The 25484-nt window shown below is 39.4% G+C and overlaps 1 protein-coding gene across 10 annotated transcripts in view; it reads left to right on the forward strand.

Moving 5' to 3' along the window:
• KIAA1217 (KIAA1217 ortholog) overlaps positions 1-25484 on the forward strand; it is a 372126-nt gene that overhangs the window by 187458 nt on the left and 159184 nt on the right. For 2 of the 10 annotated variants that reach the window (XM_032991135.2, XM_032991122.2), the window contains exons 1-2: positions 1032-1232; positions 6303-6589. In XM_032991135.2, the coding sequence (XP_032847026.2) occupies positions 1163-1232; positions 6303-6589 (357 nt within the window). In that variant the 5' untranslated portion in view covers positions 1032-1162. Of the gene's footprint in view, positions 1-1031; positions 1233-6302; positions 6590-10925; positions 11024-20213; positions 20263-25484 lie in introns of those variants that run through there. The other 8 variants (XM_032991115.2, XM_032991128.2, XM_042801978.1 and 5 more) reach the window with 6 other exon arrangements.

Genomic DNA, 25484 nt, shown 5'->3' on the forward strand with positions numbered 1-25484 from the left:
AGAGATGTAGAAGAAAACGCAGGGGAATTTTCCCAGCCTGTCTGGACTGGGTGGTTGAGAGGTCACCGCAAGCAATTTAGTTGATGTTATATTGAAGTCAGAGTTGAAGAAAGCTTGGAAGACCAGATTATGCTAGGTCTGTTTAAAAAGACACCCACAATACTGTTGTCTGTTGTTGCAGTATGGGGTTGATTTAAATGAGAAATCGCATGTTTTTATTAATATCTCAGTTATGCTTTGTTCTTAACTTAATTCAGAAGTTGTCTGTGGATAAACTTACTGGTCTTGATGCTGTAACTCAACACTCAGTTTGTTCCACCATCTCTGGCTCTGCGTTATGATTTTGGTAGACTAATTCGGTCTGATATTCTCCACTAAATCAACACACGTGGCATCTGCTGGAATCTGTGGGATTTGATCTCATCCTTCTCAGCCATATTATTTTTTGCCTCACAGCCCAGTGGATCTATTGATTCTCACGCAGGCTTCTGGCCTCTGATCCGCCAAAAGAGAATTAGTTATATGTTTCTATGTGCTCTGCTACTGAGGCTTCAAAATCCCTCTTAGCCGAAGTCCCTGCATACATATTGCTACCATTCATTTTTATTGGCTTCACTAAAGTTGAATTCCTGTATCTTGATTTTTCCCTAATTCATTCTCTGAGCGGCTTGAAAGAATTCAACAGAAAACAAAACCTCAAAGCGCTTATATAATGAATTACTTTTAAACTAGACGCTAAAAAAGACAGAGGAGCATTTATCAGGAATGTTTGTGGGCTTGGTGGTTACGAGCTTAAAAAAATATTCTGTGGAAAGGCTTTTGTCCCATGACAGAGATTTAAAAGGCTACGGATTCGGATTCCAGCAGCGACTCCGGCCTGTAATCATGTTTGAAATGTTCCCTTTCATAAAGCTCCCCGGCTGCAGCGGGAAGCGAGCCGGCTAGGGGCTTGTCGGCAGAAAAGCCCATCACCTGTTGGGGCCCAGGGCTTGGGGGAGCGGCCGGACCCCCGCTCCCGGCGGGGCGGGCATGCGGGGCGCTGAGTGGGGACTCCGCACCGGCCAGGGGCCAGTTCCCTCCCTCCTCCCCGAGCCTGGCGCTGACAGCCCGGGCGGTGCGGCTTCGCAGTTGGAGAGGGGAGCCTGTGCCGTAGGCAGGGACAATGGAGGAAAAGGAAAGCCAGAAACTTGAGCTGTGCCTGGCTTGCTCAGCAGACAGCAGACAGATGAAGGGTAAGTAAGAGAATCGGGCAAAGATGGAGTTACATTTAAACATGCCCCTCGCTGCTGCTTTTTATAACTGGAGACTGCATGGGGAAAAAAGTGTGCCTTTCTTGTGCTAACGGCTCTGCAGATTTCCCTCATGCTCAGACACCGTGAGTTTAACTTTCTCTTTAGAGAGATTTCTGTCTCACCTTTAAAGCGGGGAGCGTGCTGTATTGCTGTCACAGTTCGCAGGACACCGCCTGGTGTGGAGGGTGCTGCTCCCGCGAGGGGGAGGGGGGAGAAATAATGTCACGTTCCCTTTAAATGCTCTTCATGCTTCACTTATGGCAGAGAAATAGCTCTTCTTTCATAAAAGTAGGTTCGAGCTCATCTTTTCCTTGGGGTGTCTCTTAAAAGAGGGAGATTCACAGCAGATTGTCACAGGGTTAGTTTACTTTGTGTGGAACTAGTTGGATTTGTTCTGGAGCGAAGCCAAGATATTATAAGTGTGGTTTTCACGGTGGGTCAGCTGTGGTGCATTTGTACAGTTACTGTTGCACTATATATTTTGTCTAAAAGCGAATGAAAACTATTTCCTGGTGAATTCTACGTGAGCTATTCCACGTGGAGCATAACATCCAGGTAGCATGACAAATACCTAATCTTATCCAGATCTATTATAGTATTTGTGGACCACCTGCAAACATTCCCAGTTCATGTGTATTGTATTCTGCAGAAGCACTTCAGAAAAAGTTGTGTTACTGGGCTTCTGTGAAACAAATAGTGCATGGTGGGGTACATGTGGTTTTGAAAAGAATCACACAAGTTTACAAGTATGTAGTACCAGAAAATAGTGATAGAGAATTTAGGAGAAAAAAATACTCTTCTTTTTTACTTAGGGCTTCATTAATTGCTTGATGCACTTTTGAATATTTTTTAAGTTAAAATACTGGGCAGTGAAAGTCATATGCATCTCTGTCTGTATATGTTTATGTTTAGTGGGACGGAAATCTTCACTTAAAGGATGTGTCTGAACAGGCAAAAAAAAAAAAACCAAACCTTCAGTAAAATATTTCTTCTGTATGGGTTTAATGAAACTGCCTGAGATATATGTGGAGCTACAAAAACAGAGCCCTGACTAGATTGATCCTGTGATTCCCCAAAACGATGAAAGCTTGTAACCAAATGTAGTAGTTTTGGCTCATATCCAAAATTTACATTTGGAAGTTCCTTGGAAAGGGAGCTAATTATAAAGACAGTGAAATAAATTAGACAGATTCCAAATAATCTCAAATTTACTGCTAGCATAAATATAATGGAGGTGGGTTTGACTCATGCTGTTAAAAATGCATTCTTTTTTAAACTTGAAGTATTGAATGTGGTTTGCTTCAAGGCTCAGTTTCATAGTATCAGTATGGGTCAGGTCCATACTTGTTTCTTTCTGAAATTATTCTGAAAATGTTCTTCTCTCATGTCACCTAGGTTGCAAAACAGGACTACTAAAATCTTCACAGCATTTAAAGTAATGAAGCAGAGTGACTTTACTGACCTTTGTAGACTTCATGGAGGGTGTGACTTAGAAGAACTGCATACTGGGATGTGTTGAAGGACCTTTTTTTTAAAAAAAAAAAAAAATTTCTAGCTCACAGCAATTAATGCTTCATTACAATCTTCCTGATAATCCTAGGTGTACTTCTTCTACACTGCAGACCTGGGCCTTTCCTGTAGTTATATCCACTGTATTCATGGGTGATGTTAAGAAATCCTGAAATTTGCTTTCAGATCAGAGAAGCAACTCAAGCATAAGGGTTACTCAAGCCTTTGGATAACCAAAGCCCTCCCTTGTCAATTAGCAAATCTTGCTTTTTGTTGCCCTCTAGACTTGCTACTTTATTGAACAGAAAGACCTTCAGCTTTTAGCTTCTGAATATGAGGGAGGGAGAGAGAGAGACAAGCTTATCTCACACCTCTGTGTTTTCCATCAGCTTCTCTTTATTCCTTTTCCAAGGAGGGTACTTGCATAATTTATCCTTTTGCTACTCGTAGCTGTCTTCTGGGAACCATCACATGATCCTTCACACATTTCACAGTTATCTGTGGGGATTGATTTTCTAGGCCTATTATCTTCACTTGGAAGATAGGGAAAGTTTGCCCACACTGTTATTGGGCAACTCCAGGATCCAGAAAACCTCTCTCAGTTTCTCCTCCTTCTAGCACTGTGGTCCACACAGCAGCTGTAGGGTTTATGTGCCCCAAGGTACACAACGGGGGTTTCACCATGCCAGCTTTCAACTTCACCATCAAAGCCACTTGCCCCTATCTAGGAAGTGGCCAAGGAAGATTTTTTCAGCAATTACTAGGGGAAAGACCCATATTCAAACATGACAGAGAGTTTGGTTTGCAAGGAAAGTCACGTGCTGCTGTGTGCTGTAATGCCGCCAGATCATGCTGAATGCCCAGGTCAGCTCGCTGGCAAGACTAGCAATTAGTTTGCATAGTTTACATTCCTTTCTTTTCACTGGTATTTATACAGTATTTTCAAAATATATGAAAGAAAAATAGGAGAATTTGTTGATCTTTCTAATATAGTGTAAGAAAACTATGTTATTTTTGATTCATTCTCAAGGTTTCACCCAATAACAAATAGTGGTAAAACACTACACTTGATATGTCTCTTTATGTTTCAAATAATTGGCTTTCTCTTAAACTATTGAAATGACTAAAGTGCAGAGCCGGGAAAGGCTTTTCATGAGGGAGATTTAGGACCTGAAATACACATTCATGAGCTCTCTGTTGTGTTTGTCAGTGTAGGTTTACCTGACTTCTTGAGGAAGTGCCTGCCACCAATTCAGTGACTGAAACTGCTGCTGTGACCATACTTTAAGGGTTTATACCAAATTGCTGTACTCAGTCACCCACGCTCAAGCTGATTCCCTTGAGCTCCAAGGAAATCCCTTATTTATGCCTGTTGCCTTTGTTCCAACAGTCTCAGGGATATAACCTCCGCATTCTTGGTGCAGCAAATTAGAAGATGGTAAATTCCAGTCAGCCCCATCCCACCTCTTTTTTTATCCCGTATAAAATCCACAGAAATGACTGTATAGCTTTCAGAAACCATTTTGACTGAGTGTATCTGGAGTAGCCATGCTTAGTTCTTGCAAGCAAAATTCTCCTTTTTGCCACTTTTCTCAAATGAGCTGAGTGTACCTGGCAGTCAGTGCTCTGAATTTTCAGTAATCAGTGAGGCTGGGTGTTTTTTAATTGAGTTGTGCTTGGAAAAGATGAGCGTATGAGTGTGTGTACAGTCACATGAAACTGCTACTCTGAAGGTTTAACTAGGACTGTGCTTCTGCAAAGGTCTTAGAAGTTGCTACAGAGATCAGAGATGACATTCTGAATCCGTGTGACAGTAAAACTTCCGCATGAACCAAATCTGTTTCCAAAGTCATGCCTGGATCTGTGCTCATCAAAGCATGGTGCCACCTGCCATCTGGGCTCTTGTGTCCGGTTTTGCTTTCGGGATAGATTTCCATGAATGTAAATGAGAGGATGTTTTTGAATATTTTGGAGCCCTTGAGCATTATAGGGAGCTTACAGAAACATGCAGAGTCTTTGAGGTCCTTCCAGGGCCCAGTCCTGTGAAACCCAAGGGAGTTGGTTCCCCATGTGAATTGGTGGGACATCACACCAGCAGCAGCTCACTGATAGAGGATTTATTTTATTGACAGGGCTTGATGTTATGTCGGACTTGGCAGGCAATTGATAACACAAACCAGAAAGCTGAAAAATCCTCAGCATAAAAATCTGAGGCAAGTGGTAGGCAGGGTGTCAAACTGACTGACTGAACCATTAAAAAAAGCGAGTGGGTGCCTGTTTCCAAAGAGCAGTGTCGTATAAATGGCAGCACATGGGGGAGACAGTTGCTGAGAGGATAAAGGGCTCTGAGGCAAAAAGTGTCAGATGGAGAGAAATAGAGATGTATTAAAAACACACAGAGGAAGGAGATTCCTGCTCTTGGGGAAAGGGTGTGAAGGGTTAACACTCACAGTCTGAGGCTGCCGGGTAAGATGGGGAAGGCCACATCAGAGAGGCCTTTTCAATGCTTCTGGTTTGGTTTGTTGGTTTTTTAGGTGTTTTTATTATTTTTTTTTTTTCCCTTTGCTGACAAAGGAGTGAGGGATTTTTCAAAGGTATTAGGTAACAAGGCTCCAGACTACACTTTTTCATGCACCAGAGGGTTCATGTTACACAGTTACCTGAAGATAAGCCAGCACTTACATACCCTCAGTGTCTGCCTATCTCTTTACAAATGTCATCATGGTCTTTGGTCTTCAAGTAGATTTTAAAGTTGTAAAATTTATTAGAGTGTTTTTTTTTTCTTTTTATATAATAAAAAACTTGATTTTATTCTGTTTCTTAAGAACTGGTTTATTGAAAAATTGATGTAGTATTTTCCAGCTCGCTGTCCTGAGGCATATAAAATCCAAGGGAGATCCATGAAATTTAAAACTAGACCACAGTCAGAAATCGAGGAAAGAAGCCTCCAAAAACCTCTTATTATTTCATAGGTGTTTCAGAGCATGTTGAAAACAAACTGAAAAAAGATTAAGGATTTCAAGTCTCTTTGTTGAAGGAATTTTATCAGTAGCTATCCTTAAGGATGCTAGTTACAGGGCCATTAAGTGTACTGGAGCCTATTGAAGAAAACTGTTTCTTCTCATGGAAAGCATCATGTAGATTTTAAAGGTCAGGGAATAAGGGTCATGTAAGATCTTCTTTTCAAGTGACAGAGTGGTAAAGATGATGTAAAAGGAACATCTACTTTAATGATGCTCACTTTTCTGTGAGGCAATACTGTGGTCATGTGTTAAAAGTATGTAAGTACTGTTCATAGCTTATATAAGGGATTATTTCCAGGCCACTTCTAACAGCGTGTATATGCCTAATGATGCAGAACATGCCATTGAACACTACCAGACTTTTAAAAGAACCTAGTTTTTATATACATTATTTTATTTTTCTTATTAATGTAAAAGTTGGAATTAAGTTCTTATAATGTACTGTTTGGATTTCTTGTTTTTGTATTTTTTTTTTCAGACCAGGCAAAAACCAGTTTGCATGTAACATCTCTAGACGATGCAGAATGTCTCCGATCTAAAGAGCTCCTTTCGACCCCAAACAGTCACACTTCTTCTAATTCAAAGTCCACCCGCAACATCCCTCGAAGACATACAGTAGGTGGCCCTCGCAGTTCTAAAGAAATACTGGGAATGCAAACCTCAGAAATGGACAGGAAGAGAGAGGCTTTTCTTGAGCATCTGAAACAGAAATATCCCCACCATGCTACAGCAATAATGGGACACCAGGAGAGACTGAGAGATCAGGTATGAAAGTTGAATTCATATCTTGCTTTTTGTTAAACAGTCCTTATAGCTCCTACAAAATTGAGTGTGACCTCATTACAATAGGTGAGACTATTAAAAAGAATTAAACAGATTTCTTTGATGTAGCCTGGGATTCAGTTGCTCCCTTGAAATTCAAAGAAACAATGATAAAAATGAAACTATTCAATATTACCTTGGAATTGTTTGTTGAAACTGACATTTTTTAAGAGCTTTTCATTATTTTTTTAGAGTATACACGGAGAAAGGGATGAAGGTGAGACTCTTGATCTTAGTATATGGGTCTCCATCTACGTTTCACAGCTGAAGGGAAAATATGGAACAGCTGTTAACTTCTGTTACGCTTTCAGTATTGGCACCACTGCTTGAGAGAAAACAAAATATCTGTAGTGTGTCTGTATGCTTCAGCTGGCTCTGTTACCCTTTCATTTGCTATCCTTTCTATTTTTGAGTCTTTTAATACAAACACGGCAGACTTATCCACAGGTATCTGCCTCCTCCAAGCTGTTTTGACATCCACATCAGTCTGTCAGCAGTGTGTCTTAAGGTGGTTTGCTTCTCGCCTACCAGCAATTGCTTTTCAGCAGCAAAAAGTAGATGTAGGGTCAGAGGAGATGTGACACGCTGATGTATTTCTCAAAGCAGGTGGAGGCTGCCATCATGCCGACCTTCTGAATTCAGGGAATGCCCTATAAGAGTCTCTTCACAGCCTAACTCTGGGCTCTGGTTTTGGGTGCAATGTTAGAGTTTAATCTGTTCATCCTTACAGACAACCTACCTTCTATTCCATAATTCATTTTTTTCAATCAACCAGCAGAATTTAGAGTTCAGGCTCAAAAATCTTGTGCCTGTTAGTTTAATAAATTATTGACAACAAACCTTTTATAAAGGTTTTTTTTTCTTAGTGTTTTATATGTATTTCATCACTAACAGCAAATTAATTGTAAGTAAGGAACAAAAAGAAGTTGGAAAAATATTGTGCTGTGTTACGGGAGTTCTTACTGAATTCCCAGCTTCTTTTGAAGCCTTCCAAACTTTTGGAGATCAGACCGTTGTTACAGGTTTGATGTTGGAAAAGATTGTCATTTGGTGACTACCCCCCTACAACTTCTCTTTGACAGGGTCTCTAGAGATCCCAGGTGCTATCACTGCCTCAGAACACAACTGCTAGAATTCATATGTATCCAACTAAAATTGCTGCAATACCTCAGCTCTAACAAGGATGATCTATTCCTTATTTTTAAACAGCTTTTCTCCTTTCCTTTGAAAGTCTTGATTCTTCTTTTTCCTGCTCACTTATCTCTTCCATGAACTTTAGTGACTGTGTGGAATGTGCTGGGTGGTGGATAAAGATAGCATACAAATTAAATAAAGGGGGTAGGAGGGGGGTGAAATCCAGAGATTAGATCTTTTGGAGTCATGTAAATATTTAGTTCCAGTGTTGCAGACACTGCAAACCCAGTTTGAACAGCCTACAGCATTACACCCTACACATTTTGTAATTTGAGCCTTTTCTGAAGGCAATAAATTACAGAAGGAATGCAGTAACTCTTCATGCTATTTGTTTAAAATGTGTCATCTTTGCTAATTTATTGAGGGTAAAATTCATACGAATGTCTCCTGCTTCTATTTTTTTTTATTATTATTGGACATATGTATTGTATGTAATGAGGTTTTTAATAAGTTTGAAACAAAATAACTTTAAAATTACTATTAGAGCATCAAACTATCTTATTGGGAATGGGAAAGACTAAAGACTTCATCCATTTGGAATAACTTTAAAAAAGAAAAAGATAAATTAAACAGAAGCAACATTAAAAACATGCAGAAATAAGTTATACCAGCTGACTGTAAGATATTTGCTTAGTTGAAATATCAACAATCTGGCTCATCAGATGCATGAAGACTATTATGGTCATGGCATTACAGTTCAGAGATATTTTTTTCTTACTAATTGTGTCTATGCCTGCACACACATGTATCTGTATTTTGTGTGTCTGTGTGTTTGTATGTGTGTATATACATGTATCTCTGTGTATAGCTACACATAGGTATGTGTATATATATACATAGTTATATGTGTGTGTGTACGTGTGTATGTATAACGCACGCTTACTTATCTGCTCCATGAATAAGACCATAATATGATTTTGCTGTGGAGGGTGTATATGTGTGTTTAGTATACATACGTCCTTTCCCCACCCCCCCATATATGTATGGGTGTAGCAGTGGCATAGAATACAAACTACATACACTTGCAGTAGGTATGCGTATATATCACATACAAAATCTGTAAAATGTATGGGAAGACATGAATTAAAATGTCATGATTAATTTTCCAGGTTTCTTTCCTCCCTTCTTGCTTCTCCAGCTGCTCCAGTATCTGGAAAGTGGCAACATTATCCATGTTGGGAATTTCCCCACTGTGGGAGATCTATCAAGGATAGTAGCTAATGCAACACCATTTTCTAATCTCTGTGTCAAATGATGCAGATGGAACATAAAACATCCCAATATTTACAGTCAGGAGATAGTCCCTTGGTTATCATATAATTTGTCTTCCAGGTTGCTCTAAATCCTGTCAGGTCCATAACCAACAAAAATGGAAAATCAAGATTGGTAATTGTCTCTTTATTTTGTGGACTTCCTTCTCTTGTCTGTTTTAACCATCAGTATCTGAGTATCACAAACTGGCCCCTGGTTTGCAGAAAATAAACATCGTGAAAAAATGTTTGATGTCAGATCATTCTGTATCACCTTCACCAGCAAGGTCTGCTCTGAATGTTGTCCATATCTTCCACTACGTGTTAATGGTTTCCTCCAGGATTCGCTTATTCAGATAAATCCCTCCCTGGATGTGCCTCCTGAGGACCCATTTCTACTCTTGATAACCTGCCACAAATCAGAAATACAGTCATGGCCAGGTAGAATTCCAGCGGGATTACTGGTGGTTAACTAACGTGGTGACCTGAAACCTCCCAGCTGTGCACACAGATCATCCCTCCACACCCCAGATTTGTTGCCCTGTTTGTGATATTCTGGAAAGGAAAGCTCACAGGGACAGGGGCCATCTTTATTTGCACAAGGGCTTTGGGATACTGCCGCAAGGCAAATAACCTGCAGCTGAGCTGGTCTGCGTGGTAAACTGGGGTGTGAGTTTGCAGCAGCTGGGGTGGGTGCAGGTGTGCCATGCCTTGTGCACCCCAAAATGCCTGCAGGGGCATGCAGCACCCCACAGGCGCAGTTCTGTGACCCACAGCTGGGCAGCTCACCCTCATGCTGCTGGTTTTCCCCCTTGCAAGACAAACCCATGGCCGGACACCAGAGCTCCCTCCACCTAGAAGCCTGGAAAGCCAAGGAACAAAACCTTTTTTTATAGGTATTGCAAGTTTCTGCAGGAACTTTGGATACCTTGCCTCTGCCAAGGCTGTCTAGTCTGTGTTAATGAAAGCAAGGTGCTAATGTAATCCAATCCTCAGGATTGTTTTCCTCCTTCCTTTCTCTTTTTTCTAACTCTCTCAGTTGTCTGAATTTTGAAGTGGTGTGAATCATCTGCTGCTGAGCTCATGGCAGGACATGGTCACCTGCTTAGGTGGGGTTGACTTCGGTCAGCAGAGAAGAGCAGGAACGAGCGTAAAAGCTGGGTCAGTGGCTGCAAGGATGAAAAAGAGTTAGCAATTAAGAGGTTAAAATGCTAACCTGGCCATGGGAGGGGGGTAATACCTGCCATGAACCAGTTTTACAAGTTGCCTCGCTAAAAAAAAACCTTTTGGAGGTGCAGAGAGCAAAAATGAGTGTGTAGAAGTTTTTCAGAGCTGGAGCTTACGAGTGTGCCTTATGAAAATGAGCTGGAAGATGTTTACCACAGCTTTCTTTTGTTGTTGTTTGACTAGGAAATACACTGGGAGGTGTGGAAGGGTCGGGAACAGCTCTAGTGTTTCAGCCAGTGCTCTGTGAAGAACAAATTTATTGGCAAATGAAATAAGATTTCTATCAGTTTTTTTTTAAAATACACCCTTACTGTGTCTGTGCAAGACTGAGTGACTAGAAAATGGTGGTTGAGGGTTTTTTTTTTATGTTCAGTTAGGTCTGAACATGACAGGTAACTCTGGCATCTGGGCAGGTGTGGTTAAGGTTACCATGGAGATCCATGATGTCATGCTTGATAGAGCATGTCAAGACAGCTAATCTAACATGTAGATGTTCAAAAAGTCCCATAGGCCAGAACCAAGCTTTATGCAAATAAGAAAGTTACACTGCAAAAGGGCAAAAGAAAATACGGCTGAGATATGGCGTGCATTTTACCTGGCAGCTTGAAAGGATTATTACAGGCTTCATCATAAATTAAAACTTTTGGAACTAAAGGAAGAGGATTTCAGACCGTCTCTGGCCTCACCTGTGGAATCTCACATTTCGGTAAATAAGCCTCTTTCTCTCTCTGCCTTCGATGTAAAAAAATGCTTTTGAAACTGTGGAGTTTGCTTCACCACATTGTTCCTCTTGGCAGCAGGACTGAGTCAATAAAGCAAGTTTTCTGGCATGGCATGTTCCCTTTTCTCTTTCGAAAATGAGTTCTTTATTGAATGAACTGAGAATTCAGAATTATTTGAAAGGCATTGTAATGTATTATGTTGATTATATGAATCATACTGCAAAAATGTCCTAGGTAGTGTTTTGGAGGAGAAACTAAGAATGGAGACACTGTATTTATTTGTAGATTATTGCCAGATGTCTCTCCTTTAACTGTTAAAATAGAACCCTAAAATGACAACGGCATTTATTCCCAGATTTGATATCTGCAAAAATACTGAAGCTTTTTTTTTTTAACAGATCATAGTATCAGTTGGCTAAACTGACTTTGAGTATGTGCTTTGATATCATAAGGTAATGCTGGGACATTTCTTAATAGATTTTTTTTCGTGGGTAAAAGTACATTAGTAAAGGGTAAACACATTTGGAGGTAAAAGTCCAGCAGCAGAAAGGCTACTGGAACTTTTGGGTTTTAGGTATAAACAAAAGGGGATGTTTTCAGTCCCTCCGGAGAGAGAGTAAAATCACTGGGTTCTTAGTTGCAACCACTTTTGTGCTTGTATCAGTCACGACAGATCAAGTAAACATCAGTAGGTAAGAGATAGCCCCCCCACCGGCACTGTTGTGATTCAGTAACGGTAAGCAGGTTTAGGGCTACAAAGTTTAGTTGGTTCAAATTGCTCAGTGTGAAAAGGGTTAGATCTAGGTGGGAAAGGGTGGGGGCTTGCAGTAGTTAATGTCTGAGGTTAAAAATGTGAAAAGAGAATAATCTTAGGTTCTGCCTAGAGACACCTGAGAAATGTAAACTTGAGAGAAACTTCAGTTTGATGTAAATCCTCAGTAGGATTTAGGGAATGAGGAAGCTGCAGAATATGGTAAGCACATTATCTAATTCCAGGTGAAAAAACAGGGTATAAAGGTTTTCTGATGTTCTGCATTGCTTGATCAGGCAAGGTTAAATAAACTTTTTTTGGATCATGTATTCATTATTAAAGTGAGTGGATTGAAAGGAGTACGAAGTGAATAAATCACTAATTTTATTTTGGTCACAGCTTTTTTGCTTCTACTTCTAGTTATATCTTGAAACGAAGCCAGCATTGGGAATATTTGAGAATTAATTTCAATTTAACCTTTCTCCCAAAGTCTGAGTGTTAATTATTTAGTCCTAGAATATGTACAAATGACAATGTGTCAAATGAACTAGCATATTTTGCATTTATTACACTGTTTCTAGTTGATGCCATGAAACTGGGTAGGGAGAAATTGATTTAGTGTTCATATTGTGTGAATAATTTTCTAGTCCGTACCAGTTAAAAAACAGAGTTAAAAAATTACATTTTATTTTTAAATGTACACAGTGTCTGTGAAGAATGTGATTTTAATCTGGATATATGTAGCTGCATATTTTTCTAGTTGAGAAAATCCATTTTGTTGAATTACTACTTGGTTCACATACTGCTGTATATAATGTGTCATCAAAAAATTCCTATTTTTATCTGAGAGGTCAGTGTCATACAGCTAAAACTTGCAGTTGTGTCAGCATAGGCTGTAGGTATTTGCTCAGGGAAAAAAAAAAAAAAAGAGTTTCAGAAGTTGTATCAGGAGATTTCTGTGAGTTCTTGCATCCTCCCCGTCAGTGGGTACTACCTCCCTGCCCAAATGAGATGACAATTCCCCCTCCTCCCTGGATAGTCTTTGTGAGCCTAACAGGGCACGTTGCACATTCGGGAAGTGGGGACCCTCTGCAGCATCCACACGTGTCCCCTGTCTCATGTACCTTTGGATACAACAATTTATTGCTTTCCAGTGCTGCTCTATGTTAAAGGCAACTACTCTTATTTTACATTGTTAAAAGCACCTAAGAAAAGCTATGAAAATGAACGTATGAAACATGATTACAAGCTTAAGTCTCTGCTGGATTCCAAGCCCTTAGCTTTTGTTTATGGAAGGACATGAGATGACATGTCCATTTGTTTTGAGTTGAAACATGCTCTTTAGCCCTCAGATAATGCTGTGATTGCGAGATATTTAGAAATAGCTCGTTAGATAAATGAACAAAAAGCTAGTTCACTAGCAAAGTAAAGTGGATTTACTTTGTATTCACTATTAGTGAAAATGTTGAGGAAGAAGAATATTCCTAGTAGAATGTCGCAATGGAAAGTCTTTCAATTCTGCTCTTTAGTTTAAAAAAGTAAGGTAACATAGTAAGGTATATATTGAACTACTATCCCTGAGGTATCTCTGGGAGTAAGTGGAGTTTATAGTGGTAATATTTGCTTTGATAAATGTAAGTTTCTTCATTTATATCTATCAGTTAAAAGTAATAAATAAATAAAAAAAAATCTGTTCTTTTGAAAAAGCAAACAAAACAAAGCTGCAAAAAGGCTAATAAAGCAATCCCTTTTCTTTTTCCATCCCTCCCCCGTGCAAACCACACACCAGTGCAGTTACTTTGCCCCAACAGGATTAGTAACTTTTCTTCTGTGCCAACGCCTCTGCATTTTAAATAGCATGTATTGTTTGTAACTCAGAAGTCCCAGGTAGTTGTTACATACTTACCTTTGTTCATGTGAATTTTGTACGTGTATTTTTCTAATCTAATTTTATAACAAAGAAAAGTATTTTTAGAATCCTTTGTATTCAACTGACTGAATAAATGCTCAGTAATCTTGTTTCAGTACTTATGGTTAGATCCAATAAATAATCTAGGCTTTGGTATCCCTTAAAGCACAACTTGGGCAGCTGCATTCAAGAGAGTTGCCTGTGGAAACCTTTCCCAGTTATTGTAGCCACCTGAGATTCCTTAGGTTTCAGAAACTGAAGCTTTTCTGGCCAAAAATATCCTGAGGCATTTATAGATGTGTTTTTGCACGTACTCAGTTTAGTCCTGGTGCTTTCTGGGTTGCCACTGTAGATGACTACCAAAAACTGCATTGAAGCAGTCAGCAGGGCCTCGTTTGGTGGCTGGGTTCAGTTGAGGACTAACTCCTTCAGCGGTGGTGGAGAGGAGAGCCCGTGTCCTGCCCAGTGGCCTGGCAGTGACCACCCCTGTGGCATAGGCACCTCTTGCCTCCTCTAAACCTGTGCCTGATGCCCTCCTTCCTCTGAGGACCCCTAGAGATAGGCAAACCCGACATTTTCCCTTTTGAAGGCAAGCTGATGGGGAATGATGTGTTACAGGGTTTGGTCTCTGTGGCCTTGTGGTTAGCCTGTCAGGTCAGCCGCTGAATGAACCTCATCACAGGACTGCAGAATTGAGCTCCTCTCTTCATGATCTCCCTGGCCATGGGGACCTTGCACTCCTTTCTTCTTGGCAGCAAAGTTTCAGAAGTCAGTGATGGAAAGAGCCCTGGCCCCATGTTGCTTCAGCCTGGTTATCAAGGTCCTCTGCCCAGAGGTGGAGACATGCCTGTAGAACTTCCTTCTGGTTTACGCAACCAGAAAGCTGAATCTTCCCCTCCTTCTCTACGTATCTTGCAGAAGTAGATTGATGTATGAAAGATGCTTTGCCACTTCTTCCTCTTCCAACCAGAATGTTGGAACCTTCTTAAACCAGAGCACCTCAGGTTGCTGTGCTCCATGCCTAGCTCAGGGGTGAACAGCATAGGAGGCATCCTCAGAGCAACCATTCTAAATGGGGCTTGTCAGTGACCCCAAAGTTCATTTTAAGCCCCATATTCACTTATGAGAGCACAAGAAGTTTGTGACAGAAGTGAAAATGAAGCCCTGGTCTACAGACATCTTTTGCCATGATGTTTTTGAGAAGACATTCTCTACTATCCATAGTTCTGGAGGTGAGTTACAGAAGGTGTGAGGATTACTTGTTTGGCAGATGAGGAGCAGCACAGACGGGCAGAGGTCTTGGGTGAGAGCAACAGATCATGTCGGTGTTAAAGCTGAGGTTACAGCATAGCTTCCCTGGTCACTGGTCAGGAGTTCCTTCTGCAGTCTGTGATTAGCCTCAATATTTATGAATATTTGCAGTGTCTCAAGATTATTTCCCTGCAAATGGTTGTGAATGTGCTTGGGTTGTTCTCTTTTCAGCTGAATAGTCTGTTAGCTTCCCACTGGGAACATTTTTGTGCTCTTTGCACATTGTCACTTGGGAGGGGAGCACATATTTATGTCAGTCATTAGCAAAGTAAATGCACCTCTGGACCACTGCTGCTGTATTACAGCATTTTTCAGTTGATTTTCTACAAAAACGGATTGCACTGAAGTCACCTGATTAACTGGCTTGATTTAACCATAATCCCTGGGATTTAAATCTCCTTTCTGGGCTCCAATGAGAAAACAAGAATAAATAACATGAGCAAATTGCTAGTGAACATATATTCCAGTTTACTTTCTCTTCTAATGAGTTGGGTACACCAGGAGAAACAGTGCTATTGTTAAAATTGCAGCCAACACCTGTGACTCTTGATGGTAGCAGCTGGAATGTGTGTTTTTACATTCATCCAATCAGCATAATTGTGACAGTTCAGTAAATTCAGAATCTGGTGGTATTAAGTTTTACATTTTGACACATCAAGCCAATGCAGGGACTTTTCGTTGGTTGAGATTGTTTTAAAGGGTCCTTTTTTGGTTTTGTGAGGTTTTTGTCATTAATTAGTACCTTTTGTACTACTGCATTTTGTGTGGTCACTTGTGTTGTGGATTGTAGTGATTCCATTCATTCACTAGGAGATTTTTGGCTTAGTAAACACTGACCCTTTTCATTTGTTTATGAAACGTTTTCACTGGCTGCTTAGTACACTGCCATAGGTGCACTTCACTTAAAAAAAAAAAAAACAAAAAACCCTAGAAGTCAAAATTGGTTGTTAAACAAAGGAATAGAGAAGCTATTCTTTAAGGTTATATCTGAAATCCAGAAAGACCAATAGTATGTTTTCACTGTGACTTTTGCCATGGGTTCTTGAGGGTTGTTGGATAATTGGCCATGCACATCATGTACATTTTGATCTTTAGTAGATACAGATTATTTTGTCCACATCTTGAGATTTATTTTATCTTCCAAAATTATGTTCTTGTTAGTTGCAAGACTGGATCTTCTTGATACCTGCAGGAATGTCCAGTTCTGTTTTGTATTGCTAAATTCTTGTCTATGTTAATGTCTCATGACTGTAAATTCCAGAGCTCAACTAAGTTTTAAGAATATTTCAGCCTCTAAGTGGTTTAGAGCTCTTACATACACATTTATTAGACTGTCTTCATGGTCCTGCGTTGATTTAATTTGAAATAGAAAAACTAATTGTAATTCTGTTTCAATCTAAGCTAAGTATTTTTTTAGTCTGGAGGGAGACATCTGTCTTCCAAGGAAGGAGGAAGACAGCAAGAGGAAGAAGTAAACAGGGAAAAACCAAAGAGTTAAAACATTTTTTGTATTTGAAAGAAATGGAGTCTGATTTTAAGTTTTGCATGATATATTCACTTCCAGATACACTTACTACCAGATGAATAAGCAGAGGCTTTTCCAATTTGCACCTATTTTGTGGGTATGTGGGTGTCTAAAGTCTGGAAACAGACCTGCTGTCAATGTCTATGTATGAGCTTTGGGCTTTCTTCCATTGTGCTTTGAAAGCATAATTCTATCTGCATTTATTCAGTTGTAGCCTTGTTTTTAGTAGCACAAAATACCATACATCAGACTGTTGTAATTAGTAATAAATTACTCGCAGAAGGAACAAATATTTGACTTTGATTAGAATAAGTAAGAAGAAATTTAACTTACTTCCCATTGGCTGAATAAATAAATAATTGTATGACACGGGCTGTTTGATTTAAATAACAGTAAATATTGTTCAGAAGGAAGAATTATTATTTAGCATAATATAAAAAAAAATAAATATACATGTAATGTAAACATTTCCATTAAAAATATGTACCTGAAAAGCTAGGACATTTATAAAATTTCCTATGGATCTTTAAAAATTATTTTATTTCCTTTTTTTTTACAGAGAAATTATAATTTCAGTATATTCATGATCTAGGTTATATTTTTCCCTAAACGTCTTTAAAAAACAACTCCACTCCTAAACCTCACAGCTGTTGTGTGCCAATTTCACTCATTATGCATATCATGCATTCTTTATTCTTAAAAAAAGCAATTGCATATTAAAATTGCTTAATAGCTTTGCATTAAAAAGACAACATTATGTCAATGTCTACTACTCAGGGATATGGGAGAACCTCGATATTGCTCTGTTCTTAGACTGGATTCACCATGATATTGCAGGTACCATGATTTTTTAGTAACTACTGGCTGTATTTTTTTTTTTTTTGGTGTGTTTGTTTTTCTGAGGATCAGTATTGTTTCAACCGGTTTTCAGCTGCCAATCCAAGCTGCCATCTTTTTGGCTAGTATTAAATCCAGGGCTGGTGGTACAGGCAGGATGGTGCCTTCTGCCAGCCCCCGGCATGCTCCTGTGTGGGCGAGCAAGGCCAACAAGGGGTCCTGTGCTACACAGCCTGAGGACTTTCTCTGTGTTACCACAGGCAATTAGTATGGTGTCTGTCACTGAAGAATTTAAATGAAAACATGTGATAGAAACAGCATCAAAAGCTTTCTGGATATCAGTGAAGAACTTCTCCCTTCCGAACATCTCAGAAGGGTGGGGTGGGGTGGGATGGAGCGAGGAGGCGCAGATCACAAAATGTTTTTCTTGGCTTTCACGGTGCTGGTACTGATGTCAATGAAAGCGTTCCAGCTGACTGGAGTACAGTTGGCTCAAACCCCTAGCAGGTTGTCTGACCGACACACTCTTCCTCTTATATCAGATGCAAGAATTTAATTTCTGGCTCATGTGTACTTCCCTTCTATTTTATTTTTAAGAAGTGTTTTCCTCACCGGACGCTGTGGCAGGCACCTTCCCGCAAGGGCAGGGCCTAGAGGCACCTGCTGGTGGTGCTGGTGGTGCTGGTGGTGCTGGTGGTGCTCCCCCCGGAATGCCGGGCTCCCACAGCTCCCTCGCACCCGGCAGCTGACGAGCACTGCTGCGGAGGCAGGACTCCTGGCCACGGTTTTCTAATCCGGTCCTGAACAACTGGGTTAATCCCATACTGAGCCTGGGACCCTACTGCAAATAGGAGTCAGGTTTCTTCCTGAGGCAAATGAATAGCTTTCAGTAATGCAGGAATGTTGCGGAGGTCGGATATGACACTTGGTTGTTGCTGCAGCTTAATTCCACAAGAGATTTCACCATAGCATTAACTATTTGTATTACTTTGATCACAATTTTGAATATATCCTTTTACTGTGCATGTTTTATCCTCTTTCTTCGTTGCTAAATCATGACCTCCTTGGTATTGGATATTACTACTGTCACAAATGGGTAGTTCTAGCCCATGTGCAAATGTGTATTTGTTCAATCCCCACCCATATGCAAGCATGCAACCATGAGAAACCAGTATTTTTTTTATATATGAGTCATTCATAGTCCCGGATGTGTAATGAAATTTCACATCAGATGAGGCTCTGCTGCATATGCACACCTATAGAAAACCTGCACCAGGAGGAAGAGGGACTCGTGCTGCTCGTGGTTCTGTCACTCTATGCTTGCACCAGTCTGCTGCTGAGAGGATGGATTTTGAGGAGGAGGTAACCACTCGTGCTCCTGTAGTACAACCAAGAAGAAAAAGGAGCCTCTCAGCTCTTTGCTGCTCCTCTGGTGCTTCTTCTGCAAGCCAGGTACAGCTCTGATGAAGAGCCAGGGCATTCCTCTGTGGGGCTTGTGAAAGAGTTAGTGGAAGCTTTTGGACAGATCATTTTTTTCAAAAGACTGCTCCCTGTAAGAAGGAATATCCTTGGGTGTTCATTATTATTATTCTGTTGTCTATATATGTTTCTAAGTTGACTTTGAAAGGCACAGAAAACTTCAGGCTATAGTAGTTACCAGATGTTTTTGAGAGGGAGACTGGCAGCCTACAGAAGGCTTCCCTTGAACCGTCTTAAAACACAATTTGATTTCATCTCATGATTTCAAAATTTGTCATATGCTGTCCAAAACCCAAGATGCTTTCTTCTCTAATTACAGAGAGTGTTTATATGTAAGGTTCAATCTATTTACTGTAAGTCTTCCAGGACTCTGGAGTAACTGCTACTTTGTGGGCCTCTTCTGAATTGAAGGCTTAGAAAACAGTAGACTTCTACTCTGAAGATACTTGGACAGTGAAGAAGAGTGAGCTACTTTTTTTCCCATGTCTGCTCTTGTTTCTGCTGTAATATTTTGGGTTTGAGATATCATTTTTCCTCATGCTGTGACAGCAGGTATTGCTTTGTTTTAAAGAAACTGAACTCACAAGTTCAGTCTTGTTTCTGCATGACTTAAACCTGTCTCACAGACTTTATTTTGCCAATAATAGTTCCACTTACAATATGTTAGACAGATTTCTTTGTAACTGTTATATAGGCAAAGCCAGCTTGGAATTTAGGGAAACTTTTCATAGTTTATAAAAGGGAAACCGAGGAAATAAAAATAAAAAAGTTTTCAAGTACTTAAACAGGTACTTGTGAGATGTTTCTCATGTTGGACTGGGACTTTTTAAATGTACTTTTATGGATTTCTCACAGTACCTACTAGGAATGTATTACTAGGGGGAGAAGGGGTTGGGCTTTTTGTGACACAACACAGCTATGTGATTTTAGTTGTAGAAACTGAGGCGAATCCTTCTGAATTGATACCAAAAAGATTTTCTGTTTAAGGTGATCACTCTCTGTGAAGACTGTTTTTCCTAAGGAGACGTATAACCTCTTAGATTAGATGTACTTGCTTTGTAACATTTTAAACACACCAGACTAATGCAGGGTAAAACCTACAAATGTATTGAGTCGACTGGCAAAACAAGGGCAGCTTAGATAACCATTCAGTAGCTTATTGTGGTAAGATAAACATGGAATTCTAGGTATTTTCTACAATAAAAGAACTTATGTGTTCTTTTGATCTGTGCTTTCTGCTGCCACTTGTCAGACTTCCTTGGATACTGCCAAAATGGCTATGCTTTTGTCATTGTCTTTTTTTTTTTCTTTTTTTTAGGATCACGCTATTAGATTTTGAGGGCGGAATAGCTTTTCTAACTTCAAACTTCCTCTGAAAAAGCAGTCAGACGAAAGTTATCAAGCCTTTCAAGTAAGGTTTGTCTAGCCACTGCTGCTTTGTTTTTGGCTTATCTTCCCTGTGGTTTGAAAACTTTCTTGAATGTCTGGGCTCTGTGATCTTTCAGAGGTCTTTTAAAATGCAGTCATCATTTCAAAATGTTCACTCTTCCTTCAGATAGTTTCAGTGGAGATGAAGGTGATGATCTGGTTTTACTTACCTCAATATATGGCAAGGACCTATGTTTGGAGACATAAGCTTACATACTGTTTGACTGCTCATTTAACTAAAACAGCCAGGCTGGTTTCATATTGATATCTCTGCCAACCCACAAAAGCACCTGCATTTGTTCACCCAAATTCAGCAAAGTAGCTGACTCTTGACAGCACCCTGTTGCAATAGGCAGATTTAAGTTATTTTATCTGAAATCTAAGAGGGAGGGAGCGAAAGTTGAGTAAGAGTTATGTGGGGAAGAAAAACTGTGATTAGCCATGGAAAATGTTTTGCCTTGAGTCAGTTCTAGGTGTGTTGGGTGTTGCGCTTAAGAGCAGAACCATTAAAATCCTTTTGAAAACTAATGACTGGTACAGACTGCAGGGCTAACAGTATCTTGTGATACTGTGCTCAGAAAAACCACACAGTTCATCTTTTACACAACTAGACTGCCTTGATTCACAAATAAAGGGAGAATTTCCAATTTTCTTGTTAATAACAGACAGGTAAGTAGTCATAACCATAGCTCTGCTTTTTGATGATTTAAAAGTTCAGGCACCAAGAAGCATTGCAAAGAACAAATCTGCCCAGCCCCACAGCCAGTGCAATATCTCTTCTCTCTCCTGTCACTTTGTTCTCATCAAAGAGAGAGATCAACCAGTTGTTTCTCATCTAAGCCCCTGCTTCAGACACACATTAGGCAAGATGCTCGAATATCCCCCATGGAAGTGAAGTTGGTTATCAGCAGTGTAATAAAGGCACTATTTCTCCCCACTGCCTTTCCTAAAATCTCTGTGTAGATATATGACAAGGCAAATGGTGTGTAATAACCAAGCTGTTCCTATTGGAAGGTCTCAATGAGTAGCAATATACAAACATCAGACTGACTTCACCATCCTAGGTGGGTGTTTGGGTTAACTGCTGCTCATTGTAGATGATTTCAAAAGTATCTGATTAAATTGTTAATACAAGTACTGTTTTTCAGCAGTATTTTTTGACTAATATGATTTCAGTTTGCTTCTGTGAGTCCAAAGTGCACTGATCAAAAGAACAGTGATGCTGAGATCTGGAGAAATTGTGGGAGTTGTACTTCTTTTCCTCAGCCTAATCCAAAAAGACACAATCTAATTCATCATATTGGAACATTTCTTAAATAAATACTGTATTACGAGCTGTGTTTGACTTGAAGGAGAGCAGCTACTATACCTTGACTTAAAAGAGAGGGAGATATTTCTTATTATCAGTAAAGCTGTTTCTTTTCTGCCAGACTACGCCGGTCAGAAAGGATAAGGGGCTTGATCATAGGCCCTTTTTTGTAACTAGCAGTCTGAGAGTCAACAGGACAAAACCTGTATTTGTTTCTCTGACACATGGCTGTGCTACTTCACAGGAGAGCAATGCAGTCTTAATCTAAGCAGTTTTATACAATTTGACCTAATCCAACCATTAAGAACAAGCTCATTGTTTAAAGATTTACAGATACTTTTTCATAGGCCAAGAAACTTCTCAGAGTTTTGTTCAGCCACAGTATTAGATGAAACAAAATGATGCAGTTGTTTTGATGTGTCTTTCTTTTGCAGGGTATTTTTTTGTCTTCCCTCCTGTATTACAGGTTGACACAAATAATTTGTAGAATTCAGTGACCTTTACAGAAAGTCTAGTAGTAGCAAGTGCTTAGCAATCACTGTCTTGATAACTGGAGAGAGAAGATTATTGTAACATCCAGGAAATTACCTAAAAAATGAAATATCAGAAAGATACAGATTCCTCCTAACGTCAACCCTTTGTAGAGAAGCCTCCAGTGTATTAGCCTTCATCATAGCTGGACCATTGGAACAGGTCATCTGGTTTTAGTCCCGGGAAATAGCTGGTCAGTGATACCAGCATGGTTTCTACTCTTCCTCCCAGAAAGCTGAAATCAAGAATGTGATTTACCTGCAGACACAGGCAGGGAAAGGCCATCATATGGATGTTTCCCAAGGGAGGTTTTAAGAAGAATGATCAGGGTGCCACAAGACTTGCTGCTCCTTGGAACTAGCAGAGGGAGAAGTAGGTGACGTTTAACATTCGAATAAATCTGTGGATTGCTCCAAAGGTTGGTAATAAAGTTCTCTCATCCTGATTTGCCAACCTGAGTTTAGCACAGCATTATTGAGTTTGGTTGCTTAAACTTATTTTGTAGTTTTTGTAAATTTGTGGTGAAATGTGAGTTTATTTGGGAGGAGGTAAATATAGATAGAAGTTTTTTTTTTTTTTTTTTATATTAAAAAGTATTATATGTGGTTACTTCTTGACACAGTTGTTTAGAATATGTTAAAAGCCAACTTTTATAGAAATGTAGCTTGTTACTGGGATCTTGGCTTTGGTAAAGAAATTCACTCTGCTTAGACTGCCAAACAACTGCATTACAATCTTTTGCCATAGGAATTTGACATATCATCCTGTCAGGTACACAGTATCTTGTTACAAAATCAGAGTGTATCCCAACCTCAGAGAACATATTTCAATATGAGATTATATTTTGTTTCCTGAATGCTTCATCATTAAAATACACAAAAACAGTTGGCAAGCAATTCTTTAAAGATGTGAAGAGAGACAAGTGTTAGAGTGGTGATTTTACAAAGAAAATTACAAATAAAACGGGTGAGGAAGTATTTTAGTCAACTGTGTAAACATATCCTTTGGGCTAAAAGATAAAGCCAGAGGTAATGAACTGTTAGACCAAAGTAACCATCTTAGGGAACGTGCAGAAAAGTATATGCTCAGCACTCAGTTCCTGTGCAGCCGAATCTGCTGCTGGTGGTGTAGAAGAATGCAGCTGCCTGCAGAGACACTTTCTGGAGGCAGAGTAGAGCCAGTTAATGATTATGAGCATGGTGTAAATACCTGATGTATTTAAGATAATGGTTCAGTAAACTTCAATGCTACATGGATCAAACTTTTCACACTTAAGAGCTTAAAAGAATATACCGAGTTAGTATTGAGAGAACTAGCAGTGGCATTACAAACCTACAAGACCAAATGATTTTGTAAACTTCTGCCCTATCTTTTGAAAAATTTAATGGAGAATGAATTAACTACATTTGAGCAAGTGTGTGATCATGAGTTGGAAAGGACCTCTGGACACATTCTGAACTGCTGTATAAAGCAAGGACTTAGATTAGGTTATCCATGGCCCCATCAAGCTGAGTCTTGAATATTCCCAGTGAAGGACATTCCATCACTTCTCTATTAAATGTAATGCAATTTTTGATTGCTGTCATGGTGAAGCTTTTTTTTTTTTTTCTTATAGACAGGCAGAATTTCCAACAACAGGGTAAGCTGTACCCTGGAAAATGGTAAGTCTGGAAGGGATTTAAGGATCTTTTGAACTGCAAGTTCACAAGAGTTCCTAGTGTGGCTCTTTCATATAAAGAGAAGGAATTATTTTCCAGGAAGACAGTGACTAAGACTCAAGAGTTGTCTTATCTCTGATGCATGCTGTGACAAGAATGCGTGCTATAGTTTCAGGGTCAGTATTCTTGAAGGGATGTTGAATCATGGGAGTGTTGCAGAAGTAAGTCAGCCAAAATGGTCTGAGATCTGGTGAAGCTATTTCTTTCTGAGATCTGTGAATTTTTTAATCTGTTGACCCTATCAAAATAGAAAGCCTCCTTGATTAAGAAATGTTAAGTCGCTTGAAGCAGGAGAAAATACACTGGTTTTATATTGGCTCTTTAGAGCAGCAATGAAATTCATAACACAAACTGAAGGTTATAACTGGAGAGTTGGGCAGATTCAAATCAGAAGTAATGCACAACATTTTTCACAGTAGAAATGATTCATTATTCTGACAAATTATCAAGGGAAACAAGAGGTTCTTCATCTCTCTAAATCTTCCAGCTATGACAGGTTGCTTTTCTAGCTGATATGCTTTAGTCAAACAAAAGTTACTGATGCATAGGGCTAACTGGCAGAGATTTATTGGTTCCTCCTTGGCCTCGGTTATGCAACTGAGGCTCTTGGCTATTAATTCAATTTTAATGTTTCAAGGACTGTTCATAAGGAACTGAGTTTGACCCAGCTGCTTTTGAATATAGCACTGTAACCGGAATGAGATATTTCAGAAATAAAAAATTGCTTTAGTTTTTAGAAATTTAGGTTACTTGAACATTTAAGATACAAATAGGAGTTGTAAGTGAAATATTACAATAAAATAATTAGGGTGAATATAATTAAGGTAGAGTTAGGGTAAATAGAATTTACCATTTATAATTAGGATAATAATATATATTTTCTTATTAACCCAGTCAGAGTACCCATATATAGCTATCATAAACAAGCACAAGAAAGGCCCGAGTGATCACTGCCTCAAAAACTTTCCAGTCTTAAGATGACCTTAATTCAGAGGAATTTTCTACATTTACCGAAACTTTGAATTTCTCCTTAGGTATTCCTTGGGAAAATTCTTGCTTATATCAATAGAAGTTTTGACAATATTAGAGATCTCAGGATTGGTCCATCCTGAAATTGTTTCTTCATAAGGTACCTCCAAAGTCCCCCACTGCTTCATGTACTGTTGCTTGCAAGTAATGGATCTGGTTACAAGTGATTTTTTCTGAACATGGACAAAACTACAATACCCCTTAAAGCAATCAAGAAATAACCTGCACCAAATTATTTTGGGGCATTATGGGATAAGGAAGAGGTAAAAAAAACCCTTTCACTGGAGCAGTGTTCAACAATTCATAAAAGTGTACCTGAAAATGGGACATTGCACCATGTTGACAGTTATTTGCTGGCACGGCAGAATGAGAAATGGGAGTCTGTCTGGAGGAAGCAGGTGACAGAAATCAGAATGAGTTTTGCAAGGTAGAATGAGAACAAAGTGACATAGTCTGAGAATGAGGAACTTCTGTTAGGACTTGGGCCAGAAACAAGAAAGGGGCAAATGTTACATTTGCTAAAGTAATATGGGAAATCTCTAGGCAGAAAGTAATTCTTGATATGCTCTTATAATCATAGCAATATGTAAAAAAAGGGAGGCAAGCAATTCATTGCAT

Source organism: Tyto alba, unplaced genomic scaffold, assembly GCF_018691265.1.
Source record: "Tyto alba isolate M040663 unplaced genomic scaffold, T.alba_DEE_v4.0 Super-Scaffold_38, whole genome shotgun sequence".
Classification (NCBI taxonomy): Eukaryota; Metazoa; Chordata; class Aves; order Strigiformes; family Tytonidae; genus Tyto; species Tyto alba.